The sequence below is a fragment of the Rhipicephalus microplus genome, chromosome 9 (genome assembly GCF_043290135.1).
Source record: "Rhipicephalus microplus isolate Deutch F79 chromosome 9, USDA_Rmic, whole genome shotgun sequence".
Lineage (NCBI taxonomy): Eukaryota > Metazoa > Arthropoda > Arachnida > Ixodida > Ixodidae > Rhipicephalus > Rhipicephalus microplus.
In genome coordinates, this window is record NC_134708.1 from 25,218,219 (window position 1) to 25,242,668 (window position 24,450).

The 24,450-nt window shown below is 43.4% G+C and overlaps 1 protein-coding gene across 3 annotated transcripts in view; it reads left to right on the plus strand.

The window, feature by feature from the left end:
- LOC119163632 (ATP-dependent RNA helicase DHX30) overlaps positions 1-24,450 on the plus strand; it is a 68,746-nt gene that overhangs the window by 19,265 nt on the left and 25,031 nt on the right. For all 3 annotated transcript variants that reach the window (XM_075873361.1, XM_037415673.2, XM_075873362.1), the window contains 6 exons: positions 4,509-4,736; positions 7,951-8,109; positions 10,056-10,281; positions 12,487-12,791; positions 18,058-18,266; positions 19,597-19,696. In XM_075873361.1, coding sequence (XP_075729476.1) covers positions 4,509-4,736; positions 7,951-8,109; positions 10,056-10,281; positions 12,487-12,791; positions 18,058-18,266; positions 19,597-19,696 — 1,227 coding nt within the window. The remainder of the gene's footprint in view (positions 1-4,508; positions 4,737-7,950; positions 8,110-10,055; positions 10,282-12,486; positions 12,792-18,057; positions 18,267-19,596; positions 19,697-24,450) is intronic.

Sequence of the window (24,450 nt, forward strand, 5' to 3'; positions counted from 1 at the left end):
AATTATCTTAATTAATTGAAACTAGGAGTTCATCTACATCTCAGTGGTGTTTTCATATACCCTCCAACCTCATTATAACAAAATAACATCTGCCACGAAAATAATTTGTTATATAAAAAAATTTGTTATAAATGATTATTCGTAACACTGTATCTATTGTGAAGCTATTGGTCACTTACTTTGTTATAACCAATAATTTGTTATAGGCAAATTGTTGTATTAAAGCTTAAGTGTATGCAATTATTTTTCTAGTGTAATGCGGAGTGTTAACTTTAAAATCAAGAATCTTTTATGTGCCTCTTGCGGTGATAACATAGCAGCATATCGCAAATCATATCGGCATATCGTGGCGTATGGCAAATCGGCATGTAGTGCAACGAAAATGGATGTTCTAAACCCAATAACAGAAAGCTTATGGTATGCTAAACCTTCATAAGTGAAGTCCCTGCTTGAAGTTAACTGACTCTAAAATGTTCAACAAATAGTAACTTTTGTACGGTGGGTTTAGAACATTCATTTTTGTTGCACTGGACACAGTTCCGATTACAGTATAATGTGATATGCTGATTTGCTTTTTAACTTTCTCGCTTGAGAAAAAAAAAATGTTTCGCCCCTAAATGTACATGAATTTAAAAACTACTTATTGTAAAAATAATTGTGTAGTTGAAATCGGAACTCACATATACATAATCTGACGAAGTTTCAACTAAATAAATTAAGAAATAGAAAAACTATTTTTAAGAGCATTGTCCCCCCGTAAAGGGGCGTTGCTCTTTGTAATCAACTCTTTCAACTTCGACCTACAAAGAAGTGTTGTTTTAGGTTTATGAAACATTATTTCAAGGCACTTGATACAGTTGGACCCCTTAATGAGAGGTACACATTGGGAAGGAGTTCTTGTCTTTTATATGAGGTGACTCTTTTGAGCAGAGTACCACGTTTGATTTTGTTAACACCTATTTCTGTGTAGGCCCGCTGGTGTCTCATATGTCCCTTACATTGGTGTGTGTCTCTTATGAAGGGGTTCGACTACATTACATTTCAAATGAAAATAATGTCATAATACATTGACTTCTCTTTTGTAGTAGTTAATCTTAATTATAGTTAAGCATCCATCTATCCCGATGTCATCTTTGTTCTTCGCACAAGTACAATAAAATCTCCTGCTAGAGATAAGTGTGATTTGGTTTTCGAATATATTTGTTGAAGTAAAAAAGGATACGTATTTTTTACGCGACTTGGGAAAAGAGGTGAGTTCGACGGATCGGTGTGTAATTGCCTTTGGCAAAGCCATCGTATGCAACAGTGCTTCGCAAAATGAAGTTAAGTGAACAAAGATTCAGAGGTTAAAGACTTTCATTTTCAGCTGAAATTTTCATTTCCAACCTGAAATTTTCGAGCTGGAATGACTTATGGGTTTGATAGTTCGGCTATCGCACTACTACTATAACTTGGTTAGAAATAGGCTTATGACCAGCTGGAAGGTGGCCAAATTCCAGCCGGGAACTGACAAGGTTCCTATAGATGTTCACCCACTCTGATTTGAATCTTCAAATCGAAAGTCTTTTCCAGTTGGAAAATTTCTTGTCTGATAATTGGGCCTGAAGTGTAATCTTTTTTTATCCGGAATACATTTAGGGGGTTGTTCAAAGCCTCCTCACTCTATCTTGCTCTGGCATTTTTCTACACAACTAGCAAAAACAAGTTATTTAAAAATAATTGTACAACGTGTCTCAAAGAATTAAAAAAAAAGTTCTGGATAGTTTATGATTTTCAACATAAAAGTTCTTTAGCATGCAAACAATACAATTGATCAATCAATCAATCCATCAGTTTATTATTATGAAGAAAGGATTGTTACAGAATGCAAAATATACAGACGAGGGTCCCAAAGTATAAAACTTCAACGGGACCATCGATAATGGTTACAAATAAATGAAACAAGAGTTAGTAGCAGCTTTAATCATAAAAACATAGCTAGCAATACAAATACGAAACCGAAATATACAAAATATGATAAGTAAAATATACACCCAAAAAATTTTGGTACAACTGAAGAAAAGAAGGGAACGCCATAAATTACGCAAGAGTTTTTGAAGTAAATTCAAAAGAAGAAATTTTACATCTGAGTGATGCGGGTAAAGGATTCGATAGTGAGATGACACGGAAGTGGTATGCACTCAAACCTACTTATAACAAAGTTGCATCTTACTGGGAAATGAGTTCGTTATATCAAAAGGTTTGTTGTAAATGTATATTCCTAACACCTTATCTATTGCAATTCTTTTTTTATTTCATTATATCTGGGCTCGTTATATCAAAGTTTGAGTGTTGATGCCTATAAGAAGCATATCTCGGAATGTCATCCTAGGACAGTTCTCACCAGAAACATGTAATGTGAGGGTTTGCAGATTTTTTTTAGTCAAAAGTGGGTGGAACAACCAAAGATTTGTGACATTTTTTTGCTGCTTAGGGTTACAGGATGTTTGCACATATAAATAGCATTTGACATAAAGTGCTGGCATGATCTGGCATGTATATTCAAACCTCATTTAGGAAGCTTTTTGGTTTAAAAAGATTTGATTAGGTGGCGTAAAAACCCATGATGTGTTAACAAGGCGGTACAAGATATTGACAAACTTTTGTTCCCCTTTGTGCTATCATTCGGACCCAAGTGTAACGTAGATATGCCAAATGATCTGTTTAAGCTAAGTGAATAAAAAATGGTCCTCTCATGAATTTAGTCTTACGAACATACATGTATGGCATATTTCAGACATACATTTATTGCGGTTTCGGCTTCATTGGTTGTGAGCGAAAAATCGAGATAGATACAAATAGACAAAAGAACTTTGCTCCATGGGGAATTGAACCCAAGTCTTGTGCTTGGCTGTCATGTGTTACACCACAGAGCCATGCCAGGGCTTGAAACTATTTCGCAGGGTAAAAAAAAAACTTATTGTACGGATGTTGCACAGTGTGAGGAGTCTTCCTAGCACATGTGAAATTGTGTGACAGAAGAGCACAATTGTGCAAGGCTTGAAAGCATGTTAATTGTACAATGATTTCATGGCGTAAAGCTGCCCATTCATTATAATGCACTTGGGGATACACTGGAACCTTGATATAACGAACCCGGATGTAACAAAATATTGTTTATAACAAAGTAAATGAAGAATAGTCTTGCGCTTGATATAGTGTTAGGAATATACTTTTATAATGAATTTTTGGATATAACTAACATATGTTTGAGTAAGATGCAACTTTGTTATGAGGTTTGAGTGTAAATAATTATCATCAGCAACAACGTCAACAGCCTGCAAGCGCTTCTGTTGTCTTCCGGACACGTAGTACGTGCTTCGGGGGTTTGGAAAAGAAAAAGCTAGGGTGTAGTTAGCTCTTCGCAGCTGTACTTGCAGTAATTGTTTAGAATAGTTGGAATAGTTGTAAACGGTGAGCGTTACACGCACGGGCGTTTCTTTCCTCATGCCATGTTTAAAGGGACTCTAACAGCAAACCAATCTTTCACGTATTAGTGAGGTACAGTTTCACAATCCCGAAAACACCACTCTTAACGACGCGACGCTTAGTGAGAAAACGCGTGAAAAGGAAATGTGGGTTACGATGCCGCTTTGCGATTTCCACACCAAAAATTTTGAAGGCGTGCACTTGGTCCTACTTGGCTTCCAGTCAGTAAGATTGGAGTACATTGCAACGTGTAGGTGCCATAGGCTTAGCATACAAATTTTCAGAAAATTTCATCCAGCCAATGCCACGAAAATACAGAGAATACATTTCGAAATTTCCGACCTTGCACGTGCAGATTTCAGCGTGAAATTTAAAGTGAAACTTGAACCTTGGTTCGCTACGCCAAAAATGAACCTATGATAGTGAAACACAGGGCATTAGAGTTCTCGGAGTGCAGTTTGTCAATCGAAACCAAGCCATTGTTTCTATTCAGTGCCCCTTTCAGATGTCCAGCTAGAAGCAAAGCCATGCTAGCCGATGAGGAGATGCGAATAGGGCCCACTTATGCTATTGTCTTGCACTCTTGAGGGCCAAGTTAAAACATCCTCCAAGCTTGCTTTTTTTGTGTGTGTCTGTGTGTGTGTGTGTGCATGTTTGTGTGTCAGATGAGACTTCATTATACAGTAGACTCTTGTGGAATGGAAATCTGTTAAATGGAACTACTGCTTAAATCGAACAATATTGCCTCTGATGTGATTGGTTGTACGGTTGTATGCTGCACCCCATTTCATCTCTGAGTAAATGGAACTCCTGGTAAATGGAACATGTTTGGCTGGTCCCTTCACCATTCCTTAAACGAGGGTCTGCGGCAATGGGTTTTGAGTGTAGTTTTCCTGCTGTACCTTACTTCATTTCGAGTCGCTGCCACTTCCTTAGTTTTCGACGATGTGCTGGCACTCAAGTGCGAGCGTATGTTAATTGTGCCACCTGTTAACCCCCCTTCCCTCCCCTCAACAATTAGCGTTCTGACGATTTCGCAGTTGAGCGACACCGTCGGATACCAGGTGCGCTTTTCGAAGCAGCTCCTGAGCCTCCGCGGGGGCATGCTCTTCTGCACGGTGGGCATCCTGCTGCGCCACTTGCAGCACAACAGCAACCTGCTGGGAGTCTCCCATGTCATCGTCGACGAGGTACACGAGCGTGATGTTCGCACCGACTTCCTGCTTGCTCTCCTGCGCGAGCTGCTCTTCACAAACGCCACTCTCAAGGTGGGTCTTTTTTTTTTCTTTCAACGAAGCTGTCTCAGTCTGCCCTGTGCTGTTGTCATTAGGCTTGTGTGACTGTTTCAAGGCTTCGAATATTCAAACGCATACTGTGGTATTAAATACGAACGAATAAGTGCACATTAATCTTCGTGTGACATTTTGTAAAGGTGGTTTTTCTGCAGTGAACAGGTGCTAAGCCATGAAAGCACCTGTCCAGGTGTACACCAGTTTACATGTACCTCTCTTGTAAAAGTGGTTTCACTGCGGTGAAGTGGCACCAAGCCGTGAAAACATGTATTAAGGGGAAATTGCCCTACCGCGAAACCCCTGTTTAAGGTTAAATGAGAATATTACCCTCACATCGATTCATATATATTTTTTTTCAGTTTAGACGCTTGTGACACCGACTTATATGCTACAAGTACAGCAGATTTTTAAATTTCGCAAGCTTGCATTGACTTTCATTATACCGAAAGTCGAGTCCTGCTACTGTTCAATATTGTTCCTGCTTTCTTTGGTGCAAAGAAATGGCATTTTAACAGGCCATGTTTCATTCTTTCAAAATATTGTGCCCGTTAGGTGAGCTGCAACAAATCTGACCATTTTTCTTCATAATATGCGATATACTATTCGATTCTAAATTATTTGACTAAAATCACTGTTCGCTTCGAATTCGCTTCAAACCTAAAATTCTCTATTCATACAAGCTTCGTCGTCATAGTAGTAGTGGTACAGTTGATCTCGGATATGTCGAACTCATATATATCGAATCATTGACTATATCGGAAAGTTGAGAAAACCCCTCGAATTTCTCATGCAAAAGTGTGGGGCTGGAGCACACGTGTATCGAACTCTCTCGCAGCGGAACATCCACTGTATCGATGCTGTGCCGTGCTGAAGCCCAGAAATTCCATTCATCTTAACTAATATTGATGATTTTTCAGGCCGTGTTCTAACAAGTTAAGATCTAGCATATGTATGCAGACACTTCAGTGCACAAGTTCCCCGGAAGAAGCAAGCTCGTTTCACACTGAGGGTTTGTTCTCGGGCACTGCCAGCATACCAAATATGAGAAGACACTTTTCAGTGCAAAGTTTCTCGTATGATGTTTCTTACATGCGGTATATTTCACAGTCTTGCTGCATTGATCACTGTACCGCCCATGCACCTTCCTGTCACAGCCAGATGCATTTCCTTGGGTGTTTGTTTTTCATGCGTTGCTTGCGGTGCCGTACTCTTTCAAATGCTGAATCTGTCTGGGCAAATTTTTTTTTTTTTTGGTGATGTTAGTACATTAGCACATTTTCAATAATTTTAGTTTTTAGCGCTATTTCCTTGTATTGTAATCTTCTAAATGTACTGTAATGCAAGGCTCTCTTCAAAACTATCATGAAACAAGGTCCTTGAGGTATCGTTATCACACAATAACCTCATTATAACGTAACAGGATATAACGAAAAAATGGGTATAATGAAGTAAATGAAATTCCCCTTGAAAGCTCCATTGAGAACCATGCATTTAAGCCTTGTTGTAACGAAGTATGGTTGACCGGTAAATGGATATAACGAACTAGATTAGTCTATCAAATAGTCTATCAAAAAAAAAAAAAAACGACCGTAGTGTGTTAAAGGGACACTAAAGTCAACTACTAAGTAGACGTTGATTGTTGAAATGGCGGTTCAGAAACCTCGTAGTGTTACTTTTGTGCGAAGGAAGGGCCTATTTTGAAATAAAATCATGTTTTGGTGCTCCGCATCGGGTCAGCGCCTTTCGAATTACCCACCTAGAGAAGAGGACCGACCGGACAGTCTCACGTCACTGTTGTCATGCGCAACGTTGCCTGGCTTTACTGCGCTTGTAGCAGCAGGATGAAAGCAGTGGGAGCCACTGCAGCAACAACAGCCATTGATCAATTTCTCGCCATTGGCTTCAAGATTGCAGACGCTTTTGTTTCAACTGCGCCCCGCTAGATGGCTCCACCTGTCTCGTGTAACCACGCGAAAATTGAATTTTTGAATCGCTCGTGCCATTCCTCATAGTAACGTCCGGCGATTTTTTCCATTAATCAAACATAAGCTAACAAGCAGAATTTTATTGCGTCTCTTAATGCACGCAAGGTTCTTTATTTAGTGCAGTTAGATCGATTACTAGTAATTAATTGTAGGCTTTGCCTCTGACGTCATCGCGATCATTTTAAAAATGTCCTACTGCGGTGCTTGTGTTTTTGTGTATTTACTTTAATTTCTCGGTAAGTAGGGCACTGTTGTTGATGATGTTGTCGTTTTAGATGTCATACATTGAGCTTTCAGCTCTGACGTAAATTGTTGTTTGACTTTAGTGTCCCTTTAAGTATATCGTTTTCTTCGGAGTTTGATGCTCGTTTGGCGCGGCTCTTTCAAAACTACCGCACCAACCTTACACCCACGCCTCGCGCGGCCAAGAGAGCCGTCCTCCTTACACAGCCAGCGGAGAGGATTGAGGGAGCGCTCAGCGGGTCACATGACCGAGAAGCGGCGCCTCGGTGCAAAGTGACTTCCCTCTCCGCGCCTTAAAGACGACGGCAACAACTGCGTCTTCGCTGCTACCCTCTGCTCCGAAAAAGGACTCTCCGCGACAGCTTTTTTTCCCTCTCTCTTCGCGCGTGGCCTTGAAAGAAGAAGGGTCTCTACGTACAGAGATGGAAAAAGAAGCGTGGCACAGGCACGTCGCAGATCGGCATTTTAGAGAGAGCAAACAATCCGCCAGTCTTTTCCTTCCTTTTCTTCTTTTCCTTTTTGGCATGCAGCATTTAGAGGTGCCGCCGCGGAATCGGGCATGGTGCTGAGAGAATTTTCGGAGCGCGATATGTTCGAATTAATTGTCGCAAGTGCTTGCGTGTTCGAATTACAGGGAATTTTTGTCCATTAGAATACACATAGCTTTGACAGGACCTCAGCGTGAGTTCAAATAACCGGAAGTTCGAATTAATGAGGTTCGACTGTATTTATTTTTCGTTATGTGCTTGGCCGCATAGCGGTACATCGGGCCGCAAGGCGGTTTCCTTCTTTGCATGCTTGTAGGTGTGCGCCCATCTGAGCATGCATTGCCACAAACTGTTATAATCGATATAATGAAATAGTTGTGGCTCCCCTTCAACTTCGTTATAACGAGGTTTGAGTGTAAATTGAAGAAGGAAATTTTATGTCATCGTTTCTCATTTTTCTTTTTTGTCCTGCAGGTGATTCTCATGAGCGCGACTATCAACGCTGAAAAGTTCTCCGAGTACTTCGAAGATGCGCCCATCATCAGGATTCCCGGGAGGACGCATCCCGTCAACCAGTTCTTTCTGGAAGACATAATTGCAGAGAACATCGTCACCAAAGCTGCCTTGGAAAAGGTGATGGCGCACACAGTGTGGTGGACGTTTCGTTTTCACGGAAAGCTTTTGTGAATGGACCCTTTTGATAACTTGCCCAAGTAATGGCCGCACGTGTTGTGCTTGAAGCGGAGACGTGGTTCTAGTTGAACGAGCTTTGTCTGTTATGAGTGCTTATATCAAGAAAGGTGGCTCAACATTTTACATATCATTGCTCAAGCGAACCGTGCTTGAACCAGCTATTTCCACCAAATGACAAGCCGCCATTTGTTGTTCAAACTGCATAACAGGAAAGCTAACTTTACCATTAGTGGGCCTGATCCTAAGTGACTGAAAGTGCTAGGCTTCTTAGAATTGCTAAAGTGGTGCCATCTCTTCATCACCTACCGTATTTACTCGCATAATCCTCGCACTTTTTTTACCGTAAAAGTTGGGGGGTGCGAGAATTACGCGGGGAAAACTTTCCATGAAAACGTAGAGAGCGAAAAAAAAACGTAGTGGCCGCAAAACGGGATTCTCACACCAGCAACTTACAGCAAGCTTTAAGAAGTACTAATTAGAACTTACCTCAACAGTAAGAGCAGAGGTTCAACAAGGCAAGATTTATTTGAGACACAAAAAGTGGAAGCAAATAGTCGGAAATTAGAATACCATACGCAAAGCTTGTGGGCGTTGCGGGCGTAGGGGTAGCGTTCGTCGCTCAACAGGAGCCCTCAAAAAGTAAGCCTAGGACGTCAGTATTGGGTTGATGGCTATTTAACAGAATCGTCTGCTGTTTCTTTCTGACAAAATGAAGTTTACCGCCAATTCCAGTTTTAGGCACACGGAAGGTCCAACGCGTCTTGGTGGCTTTCAGCTACCGTCACCAGTAGCGAACACAAAACTCGTAGGCTCCAAAGGGCCTACCGGCGGCCCTGTCGCCGTTGTTTAGTGCATGATCTATCACTTGCAGCTTGAAGCAGCCGTGTAGCTTCAGTATCGCTCCATAACGTGCCAAGATTACCGACACAACATACATAACATGCCACAACGTGCACTAGTCTGACGATAGTAATAGCACGAGAACAAAACGATGACACGGGGACAAGACGGACACGAAAGACACCTGCGCTCGTGTTTTTCGTGTCCTTCTTGTCTCTGTGTCGTCGTTTTGTTCTCGCGCTATAACTATCATCATGCCATACCAACTAGCCCAAGCTGCCAAACTTCTAAGCGCACAAGTCACTTCAGCTTGGCTTGGATTAGATTGAACCTCCGTGCAATAGTACACTTGATGCTTACGAGATGGCACCAGATGGCGCGCACTATCATCATCAATGGCTGGAACGAGCAGACGACATTATTGCGGCAATTTTCAGGGGTGCGATAATTACTCGAGGAAAAAAAAAATCATATTTTTCTTGGGCAATGTGGGGGATGCGAGAATTATGCGAATGTGAGGATTACGCGAGTAAATACAGTATCCTTCCTCTACGCTGCTGCACCGTCGATCATCATTGTAAAATCATAAAGGATACCAAGAATAAGAAATGCATGATTTCTGGAAAGCTAACATCTGATATTGTTAGGTGTTGTGCTAGTAAAAGGTTATCTATGAAATACATGTATACTTGTCTGCAGAGGTACGTAGACTGAGGTATTTTCTATATCTTGTGGCCAAATTTCATGAAACTAAGTGGAATCGATTAGTTTTCGTGCTGATTTGAAACCCACTATGCATGAATTCATCATATAGGTCAACTACTATACTTCAGGAAGAAGTAGACAAAGCTGCCTCTCTATTATTTTGGGACACTGTTGGAAAGCTTTTCAGAAGGAAGCGAGTATTATTAGATACTGTAGTGTACAATCATAAACACATAGGCGCTGTTGTCAGTGATGCTAGTCTTATGCATGCATCGCTGCATCTCTCGGCTTGTCGGCATTACACTGTAACTGTTGGTGCTTTTATGTCATGTCGCCTTCAGAGCCGCGACGACCCGATAAAAATCGTGCCCGATGTTCTAACGTACCTTATGGAGATGAAGCCGCCTGGCGCCATCCTCTGCTTTCTGCCTGGCTGGAACGAGATCAACAACGTGCGGGCAGAGCTGTGCAGGCGAGCGCCGGCCAGATTTCACGAGTGGATTTTGCCCCTGCACTCGCGTCTCCATTACCAAGAGCAGCAGAAGATCTTTGCGAGTCCTCCACCAGGTTGGTTTTGCCGAGATGGTGTGACATGGGTATCAGATGTGCTTGACCCTGTACACCAGATGAGTGTGATGTGACTGAAAAAATGTTCAGACGGCATGTTCTGAACTCTGGATTTTTAAAGTCTATAGGCTGTTTTGCAAAAGACATGTGGGTGCCACTGTCTTGGGCTTTTAAGCTGATGCTTTCTTGTTTTTGTAGATTTTGATGGGAATAAGGCTGTGAAACATCATATGCAACAACTCAATCGTTTTCATTGTGCGTTTACGGTAACGCTGTTAGTTTAGTTGTTAAAGATGTAAAACATGAAGGCTAACAGCCCGAAATGGTGGCACTGATACCCCTTTGTAAAATAATCTGCGCAGGATGCTCGAACAGCCATGAAAATTTTACTTTAAGGATGAAAACTCAAACATTCTGGCAAATTTTACAGCCAATTCCGATGGCGACAAAGTTATTTCGGCCTAAAAACAGCAAACTTCGATTTTACAATAAGCCTAAATTCTGTCTCAAAAGAGCATAAAGGAAGTGTGGACTCTTGGTTGCTCTCTTTGCAGAAGTAGGCCAGATCAATGCGGGCTTTGTCGGCGGAGCTTGTACCCAATTCTTGTGTTGTCAGCGAGAGCAGGTTGTTGCCAAGTGTTGTCACAGGATGTCACCGAGTACGCAACTGAACTGCATAACAAACGCTGGTTGAATTAATTGTTACAACGAACTAAATATGAACTTCGGTTGGCCATACTTCATTTCTGTAATAATTTAGCAAAGAAAGCGAAAGTGTGAGCGCCACTGCGCTTTCGCCCGAAACGGAAGCATATTTGGCCTGCGCATGGCTCATAACTTAAAAGGTAGAATAAAAAGCAAAATAAATATTGAAAAGCAATTTACTAACATTTTTTTCTTATGTGGCCATAGCGTTTACAATTCGGTTAATGTCACACTCCTCTTAGATGTGTACACATGGCTGATTTGTTAAACTGATTTAGGTCTGTTGTGAGTTTCAACTTATCTTTAGTTTGTGTCATGTGAAATGCTGCATAGATAGAGAAGGCAACCTTTTTAGGTTTGAAGCCTAAAATTATTTGTCTTATCAAGTGCGTAGCACTTAATAAGGGCCCCGTTTGTTGTCCATCAACTGCTTTACGTCGTATGGCCGTGCAGTCGTCAACACAGTTCTAACAGAATGTTAACATTTCTTGAAGGGACACTAAAGAACAAAATGATTTTTTGCGTATTAGTGCTCTTACTGTGTCTTGATGCTTAGTGAGAAAACTAGGCTTGTGCGACTATTAAAATGCTTCGAATATTTGAACGAATAGTCGAGTATTCGTGTTCACTTTGATTCGAATTTAAATTATCGAATATTTTCGAAGTATTCGCAATGAACAAATAAATGTATATTAATCCGCATGTTACTGCTTGTAAAAGTTGTTTCACTGCAATGTAGGGGTGCTAAGCAATTAAAGCATCTTTCAGGGGAAAGTTGCTTTGCCGTGAAGTTTTTCAAAAAAGTTCGTTATATTCGAAAATTTGTTAAGTACTAACTTTGTAGTTATTGCAAGACAAATTTTCATTCGCTTAGCTATAACCGATATTACGTTATATCAAGGATTTAGTGCATAAAGGTCCAAATAAAGATATAGACTCTAGAAATAACCAAGAAATAACCAGGAAGCATCACAAAAAATGTTTATAAAATATTCGACCAAGACCTGTGCCGCACAAGCGAGGGCGCTGCCATCTCGGCAAGTGCTTAATTGCCAAGGGAATTGCTGGGTTGCCCGTGTCTTGTTCACTCTCTCAGCTTTCGTGGTAGTAAAGCTGCATTAGGCGCAGGATTTAGAACTATATCGAAAGCTGCACAAGAAGACCGTTCGCGCACGATTCGACACAGGATTTTTGCCTCTAGCATTGCCGCATGCCAGGTGGCCAAATGCTGGTGCTGATTTTTGTCCATTGCTACAGCAAATATTGGGTATTACTACACTCAAACAACGATATAATGAAGAAATTGTATCGCAGTTGATATAGTGTTAAGCATATACCTTTATAATGAATTTTCGGATATAACGAACTTATTTTCGGGTAAGATGTAACTTTTTTATATTGAGCTTTGAGTGAAATTGCCTGTGATGTTTACTGTGACTACAAACTGTAGCCGCATTTTCTACGGGACGTCCTCACTCCTGCCCCGTCCTGCCTTTTCAGACGTGCGCAAAGTTATCCTGTCCACCAACATCGCAGAGACGTCTATTACCGTCGAAGACGTAACATACGTAGTGGACACAGGCCTGCACAGGGAGCAGAGGTTTAACCCGTCCACGGGTGTGAGCCTTCTCGGCACGTTCCCGACCTCCCGGGCCAGTGTCCGGCAACGGGCAGGTCGCGCGGGACGCGTACGGCCCGGCGAATCGTACCACCTGTTTATGCGGGATGCGTTGTGCACACGGGATGAGTTCCAGCTGCCCGAAATACTGACCATCGACCTGACCAGGGTGGTGCTTGACGCCAAGGTGGGTCGGTTCGTCATGGCAGCGTCTTCTCTGCTTTTACAGCGAAAGCTGTTTAAAAATGCTAACAAGGATCGTGTTGTCCGCCGTTGCCAGTGTCCGTAACCGCTATCACGCCAAATGAGAAAAAGAAAAGAAAATTCCAAGGATACAATGAGATTCGAACCTGGGTCCTCTGAGTGTTCTACCACTGAGCCAGGCCGATGCTCGAAACTCCATTGCAAACTGGCCTTAGGCAGGCTCAATAATAAGTTTAATGTGAGTAATAAAGAACCAGCAAAAAAACATTGCACAAATTTCTTTGCAAGTGCGTAGCGGGTACCATGCTTCTTCGAGGAATGATGGAGGAGGACATGGTAATGCCTCTGACTACCAAAAAAAGTTATGATTATTTATTATGTAGTGGGTACCTTGCAAGTGTGCTTGGAGCAGTTACCCAAAGAGTATTACGAAAAAAGCTTTAAGAGGTGACTTCAAGCTTTCACTGTGACTGCGCTGCGCGTTTTGTGCAGGCCTGGCAGTTTTTTTCAGTGCCAGTTCGATATGCTTGACCCGACCATTAACTGCCTTCTCCTTTTTTTTTCTTGCCTACTCTCCGCGTGGCTAGCCTTAGCGCCTGCTTCACATTTGCGGTAAAGAGGACCCTTTAGGTGATGCCTCAAGAGGGTAGTCAGATGAGGTAGCTTTTGTTTAAATCAAGCTTCTATCCATCTAGCGATGTCTACTGTCTCTCACTATCACTGTTGGACATCACACTGGCTCTTTGAGGCACGGTGTTTTTAGATGACACCTCTCAGTTCATGGTGCTATGACGTTGCCAATGGATACGTGCCTCTGTGATGTCTCTGCATGCGCTGGCTTTAAAGTCTGGTGCATAAGCACGGTGAGGTGGCGGCATTGCTTCATGCCAGAAAAGGAGTATTTAGGAACAAATCTGGTGAATGCAGCCCGCAAAACTCATAGTTCCCATAGTCGGTTGCCCATAGGGGAGACCCGCTCAAGTTTGCCCGGCGACGTCAGCGCTTGCCTTTCTCCTGCCAGAAAAAGCGCACAACAGTAGAGTCTTCCGACCCTTCCACTCTCTTTGGCTTCCACGCATTTGCGAAGCACGCGCTGCACGTGAAACGTTCCTCATTCCGCAATGTCACCCCAACAGAAAAGGGGGTGACATTGCTGCGTCGTCAACTGTCACAATAACCATGCAAACACGAAGAGGTCGACTCCACCAGTGAAATTCTACCGATTCCCAAACTGATGATACGAAACAAGCAGACGACAGAAATGGATTAAAGCAGTGCGCCGAAAAAAGTATGTAAACAATTTTTTTCATAAAAATTAGCACGCGCACAATGCATTAAAAATTACGGGTGTTAATTCCTGCATCACCGTTCCTCTAATCTATCAAGTTACTGGGAGATGCACGTCCCCATCTTAAAAGTATACATTTTCAACGCCCGTCTTTAGAGCACTGTTAATAAATAGGGAAGAAATATTTTATGCTGCTACTATTATTCGATATTGTTGGGGACGTAGTAGTTGAAGCTGTGTGCTTATGTGGTATTGGTAATGTGTTTTTATATATTGTTAAATCTGCGCAGCGCCGACGGAAGTGTGTGGTTGCCAAAAGCTTGGACAATAATTTGTAGCAGATATTTTGTGGGAAACTGCAAAAATGAATCAAGTCTGCACCCGTCGTATGTGCCGACAGTGTTTCCAGTGGCTTACAAGAAATGGGCACCTCACGCGTAAACGGCGCAGAGGTATGATAGGCAGTGACGCGCATAACTATCTATGCATTTTAAAGCATTTTCTGAGGACTCTTGATGTCTGATTTCAAGCTCAGCGAGAATTCGTTCCGCGTATGTGCAATTATCAAGTAAAGCGAAAATAGAAGGGTTTTGATCAAACATGGCATTTTCACACCGTTACTTATATTTTAAGGGTAAGATTGGAACGCGGTTAGTAACAAGCACGTTACTTTTTTGATAGTTTTCATACAAAGTAAAAATTATTCAAGCAAGAGACAATGCAAAATGTTTAATCAATAAATTTTCATACGCAGCTATCTCCGTGAAGCTCTTGTATGAAGTGTTTCTGTGCACACAGATGGACACAATTGCTAGTTTTTTTTAATGGGGCATTTTGCCATCGTACATGTTTTTATAGAGTTTGATTTCATATGCAGTACCGTATTTACTCGATTCTACCGGGCCCTCGATTGTAACGCGCACCCGATTTCCACCGCGAAAAAAAAAAACGTAAGACATCGATTGCAACGTGCACCCATTTTGCTCGCTGGCCCGCACAATCACACCAGTCGAAAAAACGACTCCTTTCGGGAGCGTCTTCCATTTAAATATGAGGTACGGGCGAAGCTTGTGCCCATCTGACGTGTAACAGAGCATTGCCGTCACTGTAGTTTTACCGTGGACTTATGTCAGCACACGAACTTGCTTCGCCCCCTTCTTCTCGGCGGTTGTGTTGCCAGGCATGTCGAAGTAAAGAGGCCTCTGATCGGCATTCCCGATTTGCCCAAGCAGATAGCCGTTGTTGCGCCGCAAGTTTAGGACGAACCTCTGAAAACTGTGAAGCTTTTCATCGTACTCCTCCGCAAAACTTTTCGTATATGCACGTTCCCCTTCGGAGGGAAAAGCCTTTCCTTTTCATAAAGTTAGTTAGCCAGCACCTGCTCGCTTTAAACTGGCTCCGCATTAGACCGTTTTCTAAGACTAATTGCATAGCCCGCTCTTGGAGCAGTTCTGTCGTCACGGGCCGCTGTGCCACTCGCTGCTCAAGCACATACTCGCCTAGCAGCTCTTTAATTTGCGGATACCGACCCTGCTGTGGTCCACTGAAGCCTTTGCGTGAAGCTTTGCTGTCGACAATCTTCTGCTTTTGTTTCCGCCGGTCCCGCACGCACGTTTTGGGAACTCCGAACGACCGCGATGCGGCCCGATTTCCGTCCGTTTCTGCACACGCGACGACTTTTCTTTTAAAAGCGGCATCGTGGTGCACTCGAGTTTTTAGAGTCGGCCCTTCCACGCCGTCGATGCTAATGCACTACTAGATGACGAACTCCTCAGCACATGTACGAAGTGCCGCACATGGGAAACACATAGGCAGAAATGGCCGACGCACGTGGGGGCGGCCATTTTGGATTTGCTGATGGCAATAGATTGACCCTAATTTTTTTGTTCGTACTCGATTCTAACGCGCATGCGATTTATGAACTCGCTTGACCGGAAAAAAAGTGCGCGTTAGATTCGAGTAATTACGGTACTTGTTTTATTTTCTGAATGTAAGGCGTTACTAACAGGATCACGGGAAACCCTTAAACGTATACTTACTTTCAGACTTCTTGTACATTTTGTACTTGAAGATGATAAAAAAAAATTATTATTATCTGGCGCACTACAGATATGCTCAATGTTTATCACCCTACAATATCTGAATAAAAAAAAAAACTCCAACGTATAAACATTGTTGTGAACGGCACGATCTAATCTCTGCCACAACCTTATTTTGCTTAGGTGGAAGCGTCATTCTGTGAGGGCAGCCAGATCAGCAGAAAATTCCGTGGAGCAGGCTGTGCCGCAAGGTATTGCTCAAGACGACCAAGCAATGCAAGATGAAGAGAACTGTTTTCCTCGATGTCTATGGCACGCTTTCAAGTGATTTAGTATCGCTAAAGACGCCAGCGATGCAATTACATTTGCCGCTGGAGATGCGAAGCTCCCGTTTGAGTAGACACGACCACGACAACTACGAAAAAAAGAAAAAAAAGTGCATTAGCCGTTCTTCCACGTTCATTGGCAGACACAGTGAACTAGTTGTTAGTGAGTGTGCAGGGGCAGCCCGAACAACACGGTGCATTTAGGGACCAAGATAAAATGCCTTTATAGCAATGTGCTCTTCCCCTACAGATTAGGCACGCACAAAAAAGCTTCTCTGAAAGCAGGGCGCTCATCATGATAATATACATACGCTGTTCGTGGACTCAAAATACCCGCGATGAGAACGGTGATAATGCAAGAAAGGACACGTGAGATAGATGTAAATTTTCGTTGTGGGTCAGAAAGGAGCCCCAAAGAGACGATTTATTTTTGAAGTGCTGTGTATATACCCCACAATAACTTGGGTGGGTGCTAGTAAATTAAGGTATCCCAACTAATAGCAGTCACAGCGCTAGCATCGCTTAACCTAAAGCACGAAAAGTGGCCTGACCCATGCATCGAGTAACAAACATAGTGCATAGCACACACAGCAAACCAAATAAAACAGGTATATAATTATGAACGTACAGAAAGTTGTATTCACCTCTAACTCCACGTCGTAAACAGCGTTGTCTTTAACTTGCGAAACGCACTTCGCTCTGACGAGGATGGCGTCGTCTGCTACAACTTGCTTCGCATCGGCTACATGGCTGAGCAGACCCCGCCCTTTTACCAAATTGCTGCCACGAAAAAAAAATCCTCAATTGCGGCGATTCTATTGAACACGGACAGAAGCGTATACATCATAACCGCGCGCGACGCGAAACTCTCAAAAACTCGTGCAAAACGCGTGCAGCGTGCGAGCAAAGCAACGCGTTTTCAAGGCAGGTTGAAAGGGACAGTGGAAGGGTCAACACTCGAGTAACCAGTTTTTTCCCCGCATTGACTGACAGCGCCACGCTCCGCAGCGCCTCCCTTGGCGTGGGTCTCCTCTATGGCCCGCACACGACTATCTTCATCCTGCGTTTTTTTAAAGCTTTATTTATAGATTATTTATAGATATGTTTGTTTATAGACATGTATTTGTTTCAAGGTTATGCACCAAAAAGAAGTTATTCTTCTGTAACATGCTACTTTGCTATAATGACGTTTGAATGTAACTTGCAAAAAAAGGGGGAACAGCTTGCATTAGAACACTGCCAGGAGACCTTCTTTAAAAAAAAGAAAGAAATAAATGAGCTATTTTGAGCCTCTTGTGCTATCACGTCTTGCTGTCAGGTGCTTTTGTTTGTTTTATTCTTTCTGGTTGCAGTTTTTTTAGTTTTGTCACTAGTTTACAAACCCTTTTTCGTTAGACATTGATTCTTTGTTTTTGTCGATTTTTGAATGCCCGGTTTTAGCTGTTTAAAGCGTTTCTATAAGCTTCTCCTACTCACGGTAATCCCCGTGTCGTGTGTGCTCTCAGTCTCGTTTTCTGCGCTGTTCTGCCCCAATGTTCTCCAAGCAACTAGCCCACCTAAGGAGCTTTGTGCCTGATTTCTCTTGTTTGTATGCAGCTCTACTGTCCACACTTGTGTGCGGAGGATGTCCTGTCCCTTGTTCCAGACCCGCCTTCCTCCGAGATGATGACCAAGGCCATCAAGGACCTCCAAGATATGGGCTTGATGAACGACAGTGCCGAACTGACAGATCTGGGTCACCACGTCTGTCAGTTTGCAACGACACCTCAATTGGCGAAAGCCGTCATCTACGGGGCTCTGCTCGGGTGTGTACTTGGCGTTGTTCTTGCACATCCGTTTTCGAAATATTCAAAATGACAAATATACATATTTTTTAACCCTTCCGGTTTACATTTCAGCATCGTCATGTCTTCACTGAATATGTTTCTTAGGATGGTTTGATTATGCTCTTGCCCAAATGCTGAGAAAACTTTGAAAAAACCGTTTGGGGTCCCTTTAAAAACTTTTTTGAACTATTTTGTGTTCCTCGCCAGGTACGACAATTAGTCGGCGAATGATCTAAAATACCGGTAAAACCCGAAAAGCAGCAATCACAAGCAATGACGTAGCACGCACTTCAATCGCCACCACTGACAGGCTTGCACTGTGGGTTCGGCAGCTTCGCGAATATGCACGCCTTTCCCCCTCAACAGTTGGATGGTGCGTACTACACCATTACAAGAGCTTGCCGCTGTTCGGGTTTTGTTTGGCGCTGATAGTACACTGTAGGCTAATGGGTCTTGGCTGCTACCATTGAAAAAATTCCTACCCTGAAATCTGTACAAGCTATGATTGTGTTGCTGAAAGTCGGTAAGATTGGGGCACTTTTCGTGATCGTATCTTTAGTTTAATTGAACTGGAATGCAGAGGTGTGTTTGATCAATTTATACAGTTTAAAGCCAGCTGCAGAACTTCTGAGACTCACTGCAAATTTGGTAGTGGCTAAAATGCGTCCCGTTCCACCAGCATGTGTGGGACATCGCTTCGGAGGAGTGAGACGCATGTAACACTACGGTCCAAGTGTATTCCAGCGACCATTATAAGCGGATAGTTCAAGATCAAACAATTAATGGGGTTGCACAAAGTTTGCTGCCCCGATGGTTTTTGACACCAACAGCTTCATCACAATGCTCGCCATTGGTGAAATCTCCGTACCTTTTTTTCAGGAGTAATGTGAAAACTGAGAGCTCTTTTCTTCGTTTTGAAAAAAACTGCACACTGACGCTGCCGTGTATTGCTGCTCTTGACCACATTCATGCGGCCGCGGCGGTCGCACTTCTATGGAGGCGAAATGGTAGAGGCTTGTTTGCTGTGTGATGTCGGTGCTCGTTAAAAGAATGCAAGATGGTTAAAATTTCTGCAGCCCTTCGCTACGGTGTCTCTGATAATCTTACCACAGTTTCGAGACTTAAAACACCGGATATTATTATTATTAATACAAGTGTGGAATTGGTGTAGAAGAATTTTGCAGTCCTAAAGAATAAAAAGATTGCTAAAAAGCTAGTTTCTTTTTTCATTAAATAAAGAAAGCTAGTTTAGTTTAACCACTACACTTGCTTATCAGTGGCACCTCTTTTTCCTAATTTTCTATTTTAGATGCCTAGACAGCGTGGTTTCGACGGTTTCGCTTCTGGCTGAAGCATCCAACCTGTTTGCTATCAGACGCACTGCCGAGGGTGCCAGCCGCACAAAAGATGTAATTCTTTTTTTCTCAGTGCACCTTTGCGTTGTTAGGTTGCTAGTGATTTTGTGAAATGAGCCAACTAATGAAGTGTGGTAACATGGCAACATTGAAAATCAGACTCCTGATGTTTTAGCTCTTCGTCAAACACTCTAAGGGGAGAGATGGTGTTGCACAAAAACTTGTTTTTTGTTTGTTGACTTAGAGCAATGAAATTTGGCATGCATACTCATAAGTGTCTTGAATAGTGAAATACGCAGTTTTATCATGATATCTTGAGCAGTTCGCAAACTACATCATGCTACATGGTTCAACTTATATGGTCTGCTTGTGGAAAGCCTAGCGCTCTAACAAAACATGCGAGGAACCTGCAAATGGTGTTGATATTTACTAAAAAGAAGACTATTCGGTATGACAATTCCAGAATTTTTTATCACTTCTCTTTTTTTTATAGAGATCATTATGGTTGCCTACACACATTGCTGGAAACAGTGCCATGTACAAGTCATCTTCTAGAACAAAAAATCGGGCCATAAACAAGAATTTAAAGATTGTCAGACCCTCAAGAATTGTTTTGTGATTCAGGAAAAAAAAACTGCATCAAAATCAGTCCAATCATTCCTGTGCTACACTTTCCACAAGCAATGCGCAATGTCCAAAACACATTTGTGAGGAAAAGCCTGTCAAAGTTTTCTAGAGGCTTTTTTCGACAAACATTCTTGTTTCTGGTTGGATATTAATGAAAATTGGCACAGACACTAAGCATTGCCTCACAGTGCTTCCATAAAAATTTCAAGGCGATACCACAAATACTTAATGAACAAATACTTAATGAGAGACAACTCATTTCTTCATTAAACTGCCTTGAGGGGCTGAGCATAATGCCAAAAAAAACAATATAGGGAAAACTGTGTTGAAAGTTTCAACTTCTCTTTACGTCTCTAAAGCACCTAAAACTTGTGATCTCAGGTTTGTCTCGTGATATTTGACTTCCAATGATGGGAGACGGTCATATAAACATTCGTGCCCCTGCTTCATACATGCTCTTTTGCCACTCTAGCCATGAAAAGCGTCATCACACGACCGGTTGCGGAAATCCTAATCCAGGCTTTCTTTGTCTCAGAGCATTCATAGACGTTCCTGGAGACACTAAAAACGGCTCCAAGGACGTTTAAATCGCATCACAAAAGCTTATTGACAGCACCCCATATGACCGTGAAGAGTGCGGCCACGTGGACGGTGCAGCCAGTGTGTGATGCACTTGGCGGCTGCGTTTCGTGACGATTAGTGAAATGTGTAGCTACTCCTGCCACGAGCTTGACTGTAGGGTCCGCTGCCGATGCGTAAAATGCCCGTCCGCGGTTCCGAGGAGCCAGTGAGTGATGTACTTTGTTGCTTGCAAAGAAGCGCGTCGCCACAAGTGCGTTAGCACTTTGTTTTTGCACGCAGTCTCGCCGTCAGCGGAGTTTGGCCTAAAGACGAATTCGATGCCGTGCTGCGCTCGTAGACCTCATGCCCGCTCGTAGTAATCCGATCATGCATCCGCTTACAGCTCTGAACTAAAGCGTAATTATATCCTAAGGGATTGTAGCGATTTTTGAGAGCCATGTCCTCGTGACACAAAAGCAGCAGATGACGATCTCCCGGAGCGAGCATCAGGCCAATGACGAGGCGAGCTGAGGCAACATGGCGGCGACAACCAATCGGGGGCCTTGAAACAACCTCCGAACATTTGCTTTTTGTGCACTTGTTTTTAAAGGGAGGAGCCAGCTGAAATGCTCTTTCCGATGAGCCCAAGAAGCCGGCTCCCTGCCGTGTCATCGTGAAGCTATGATTTTCTGAAAATCGTTGTTTTCTTGCGATTTCTAGAAAAAAGTTTTGCTACCTAGGAGGGTGAAATGAATTTTCTGAAGCACTTCTGCACAGTTTTCAGTGCAGATATTTTGTAACCAGACAGAAAAGGAGTTCCAGATACTGTAAACTTGATTTTCAAAAAATTTATTTTTTTGTCATTTCTTGCGATACCAAAGCCCCTTAACTATGGAAAACCTAATTAATAAAGAATTGTTCTTGATCTTTCATTCCTTTCGTACTCATTCCATTTTGTCTAGGTTTCGGACAGTAAGCGTAGATATGTTCTGCTTACCCAAGCAGAACATCATTTCATATTGAATCTCAGCTTTTCATTTTAAATAGCTTTTCGTTCCACAGATGGGCATTTTCACTTGAAAAATTTTCTAATTTAATGTGCGTAACAAGTGCATGAAATGCTTGCAATGAAACAATTATTGTGGTCGGATGCTGCAGCTATTTCACTACTGCCTACCTGGAACCACACTTCAACTGCATAGGATGTGTCATAGGATGGCCCATTTTTGAGGCAAGCCTGATAAATACTGATGCCTTCATGGCACTGTCATACATTCTCACATTATGCCATTGTTACGTTGAAATTCTGGTGTGGGGCCTTGGGCCTTCTCTCTTGCATCCGTGTGTGCTGGCCTAGTTTTTTAACATGAATATCTACCAAATAGCCCAGCTCTGTTGTTCCAACACCTCCTTCATTTCATTCAATGCCAGTGTAAACACTCGCTCTTTCACGGCAGCTGTCAAGTCCACCTTAGTTCGTGGTGAGACGCCACTTAGGGGTAGTAGGGCAGCTTGCATTATACGTGCAGCCGAGCGCTGGTGTACTATTGCGAACATCCGCTTTTTCCAGTGCCTGCTAAGGGCCTGAGTAAGGTAGATTAACGAATTCTAAGGCATCTGCAGACCAACACTTTGCTGTGTCCTGCAGTAGTAGAACATTTTGACCTGAAAGTCCATGGGCGGTGCCCTCACTGTGGGGAAGTCTCCAATAACTTTCACATGGTATGGGGATGTCAAATGAATCCTTCCCCCTTACCCTTCCCCAACTAGAGAGGCATGGGAGGCAGCCCTACTCAATTGCTCAGGTCTGGAGGCTCAAAGAGCTCTAGTCCAACGGGCACGGTTAGCGGCCTTTTCCAGCGGGGTCTCCCCCTGTGCAAAGGGACCTTATGGACCTGCAAACTCTCTATGAATAAATGTTTTTCACACACACATGGAAAAGTGATAGATGTGTGTCTCTCTCCAACATCATACGTATGTCTGATTTGTTTGTTCGTGCTCCTTTGTGGCTCAAAGCAGTGCCACCGCCACCTCATATCGCTAGTCACGCAGAAGCATCGCAGTGACACGTTCCCATTGGTTGCCCGCATAGCGCCACGAACGGCGGCACGCTATCTCAGACCCCGCAGGGGCGCCTGTGAAAGCAGGTGTTTGGTGTGTAGCGACACCATGGACCCGAGCTAACGGGGGGGGTTTCGGCTCCCTCCCACGCCTAGCGGGGTGTGGCTTTGCCGTTTACGGGGAAAAGGGGATCCTGGGGGTTGAGCTGACGCTGGGTGATCGGACCTTTAAGGTCCCCCTGCAGAGGCAACACACCCCTTTGGCCTTGGCTTCACGTAGACGGCACCCCTGGGCTGACCCACCCAGGGGAAATCGGCAGTCGCCTTTTCCTATTCTCCCCTACAACTTCATCTTTATCTCTCACCTTTAGTCTGTCTTTTCTACTTATCTCTTCTGTTTACTTCCAATTTTCCTGGCGGCAAGGATTAACCCTGTGCAAATAGCCTACCTTGGTCTAGGCGCATTGGGTTATACCGTAATTACTAGAATCTAACACGCACCTTTTTTCCGGTTAAGCGAGTTCATAAATCACATGCGCGTTAAAATCAAGTGCGAAAAAAAAAAATGAATACGGTCATTCTATTGCCATGGGCATTTCCAAAATGGCCGCCCCCTACGTGCTTCACCATGGCGTGTCGGCCATTTCTGCCTATTTGTTTCCCATGTGCGGCACTTCGTACGTGTGCTGAGGAGTTCGTCATCTTGTAGTTGATTAGCATTGACAGCATGGAAGGGCCGACTCCAGAAACTCGACGAGTGCACCACGATGCCACTTTTAAAAGAAAAGTCATCATATGTGCCGAAACAGACGGAAATCGGGCCGCATCGCGGTCGTTCAGAGTTCCCGAAACGTGCATGTGGGACTGACGGAAACAAAAGCAGAAGATTGTCAAAGATTCATGCAAAGGCTTCAGTGGACCACAGCAGGGTCGGTTTCCGCAAATTGAAGAGCTGCTCGCCGAGTACGTGCTTGAGCAGCGAGCGGCACAGAACCCGTGACGACAGAACTGCTCTGAATGCGGGCTATGCAGTTAGCTTTAGAAAAAGGGCTAACGCGGAGCCAGTTCAAAGTGAGCAGGTGCTAGCTAACTAACTTTATGAAGAGGAAAGGCTTTTCCCTCCGAAAGCGAACGGGCATGCGCCAAAACTTGCCGGAGGAGTACGAAGAAAGCTTCACAGTTTTCAGAGGTTCGTCCTAAACTTGCGGCACAACAACGGCTACCTGCTTGGGCAAATCGGGTATGCCGATCAGACGCCTCTTTACTTCGACATGCCTGGCACCACAACTGTCGAGAAGAAGGGGGCGAAGCAAGTTCGCATGCTGACATCGGGCCACGGTAAAACAAGAGTGACGGCAATGCTCCGTTGCACGTCAGATAGGCACAAGCTTCCCCCGTACTTCATATTTAAACGGAAGACGCTCCCGAAAGGAGTCGTTTTCCCGAGTAGTGTGATCGTGCGGGCCAACGAGAAAAATGGGTGCGCGTTGCAATCGATGTCTTACTTTTTTTTTCTTCGTGAAAACCGAGTGCGCGATACAATCGAGGGCGTGGTAGAAT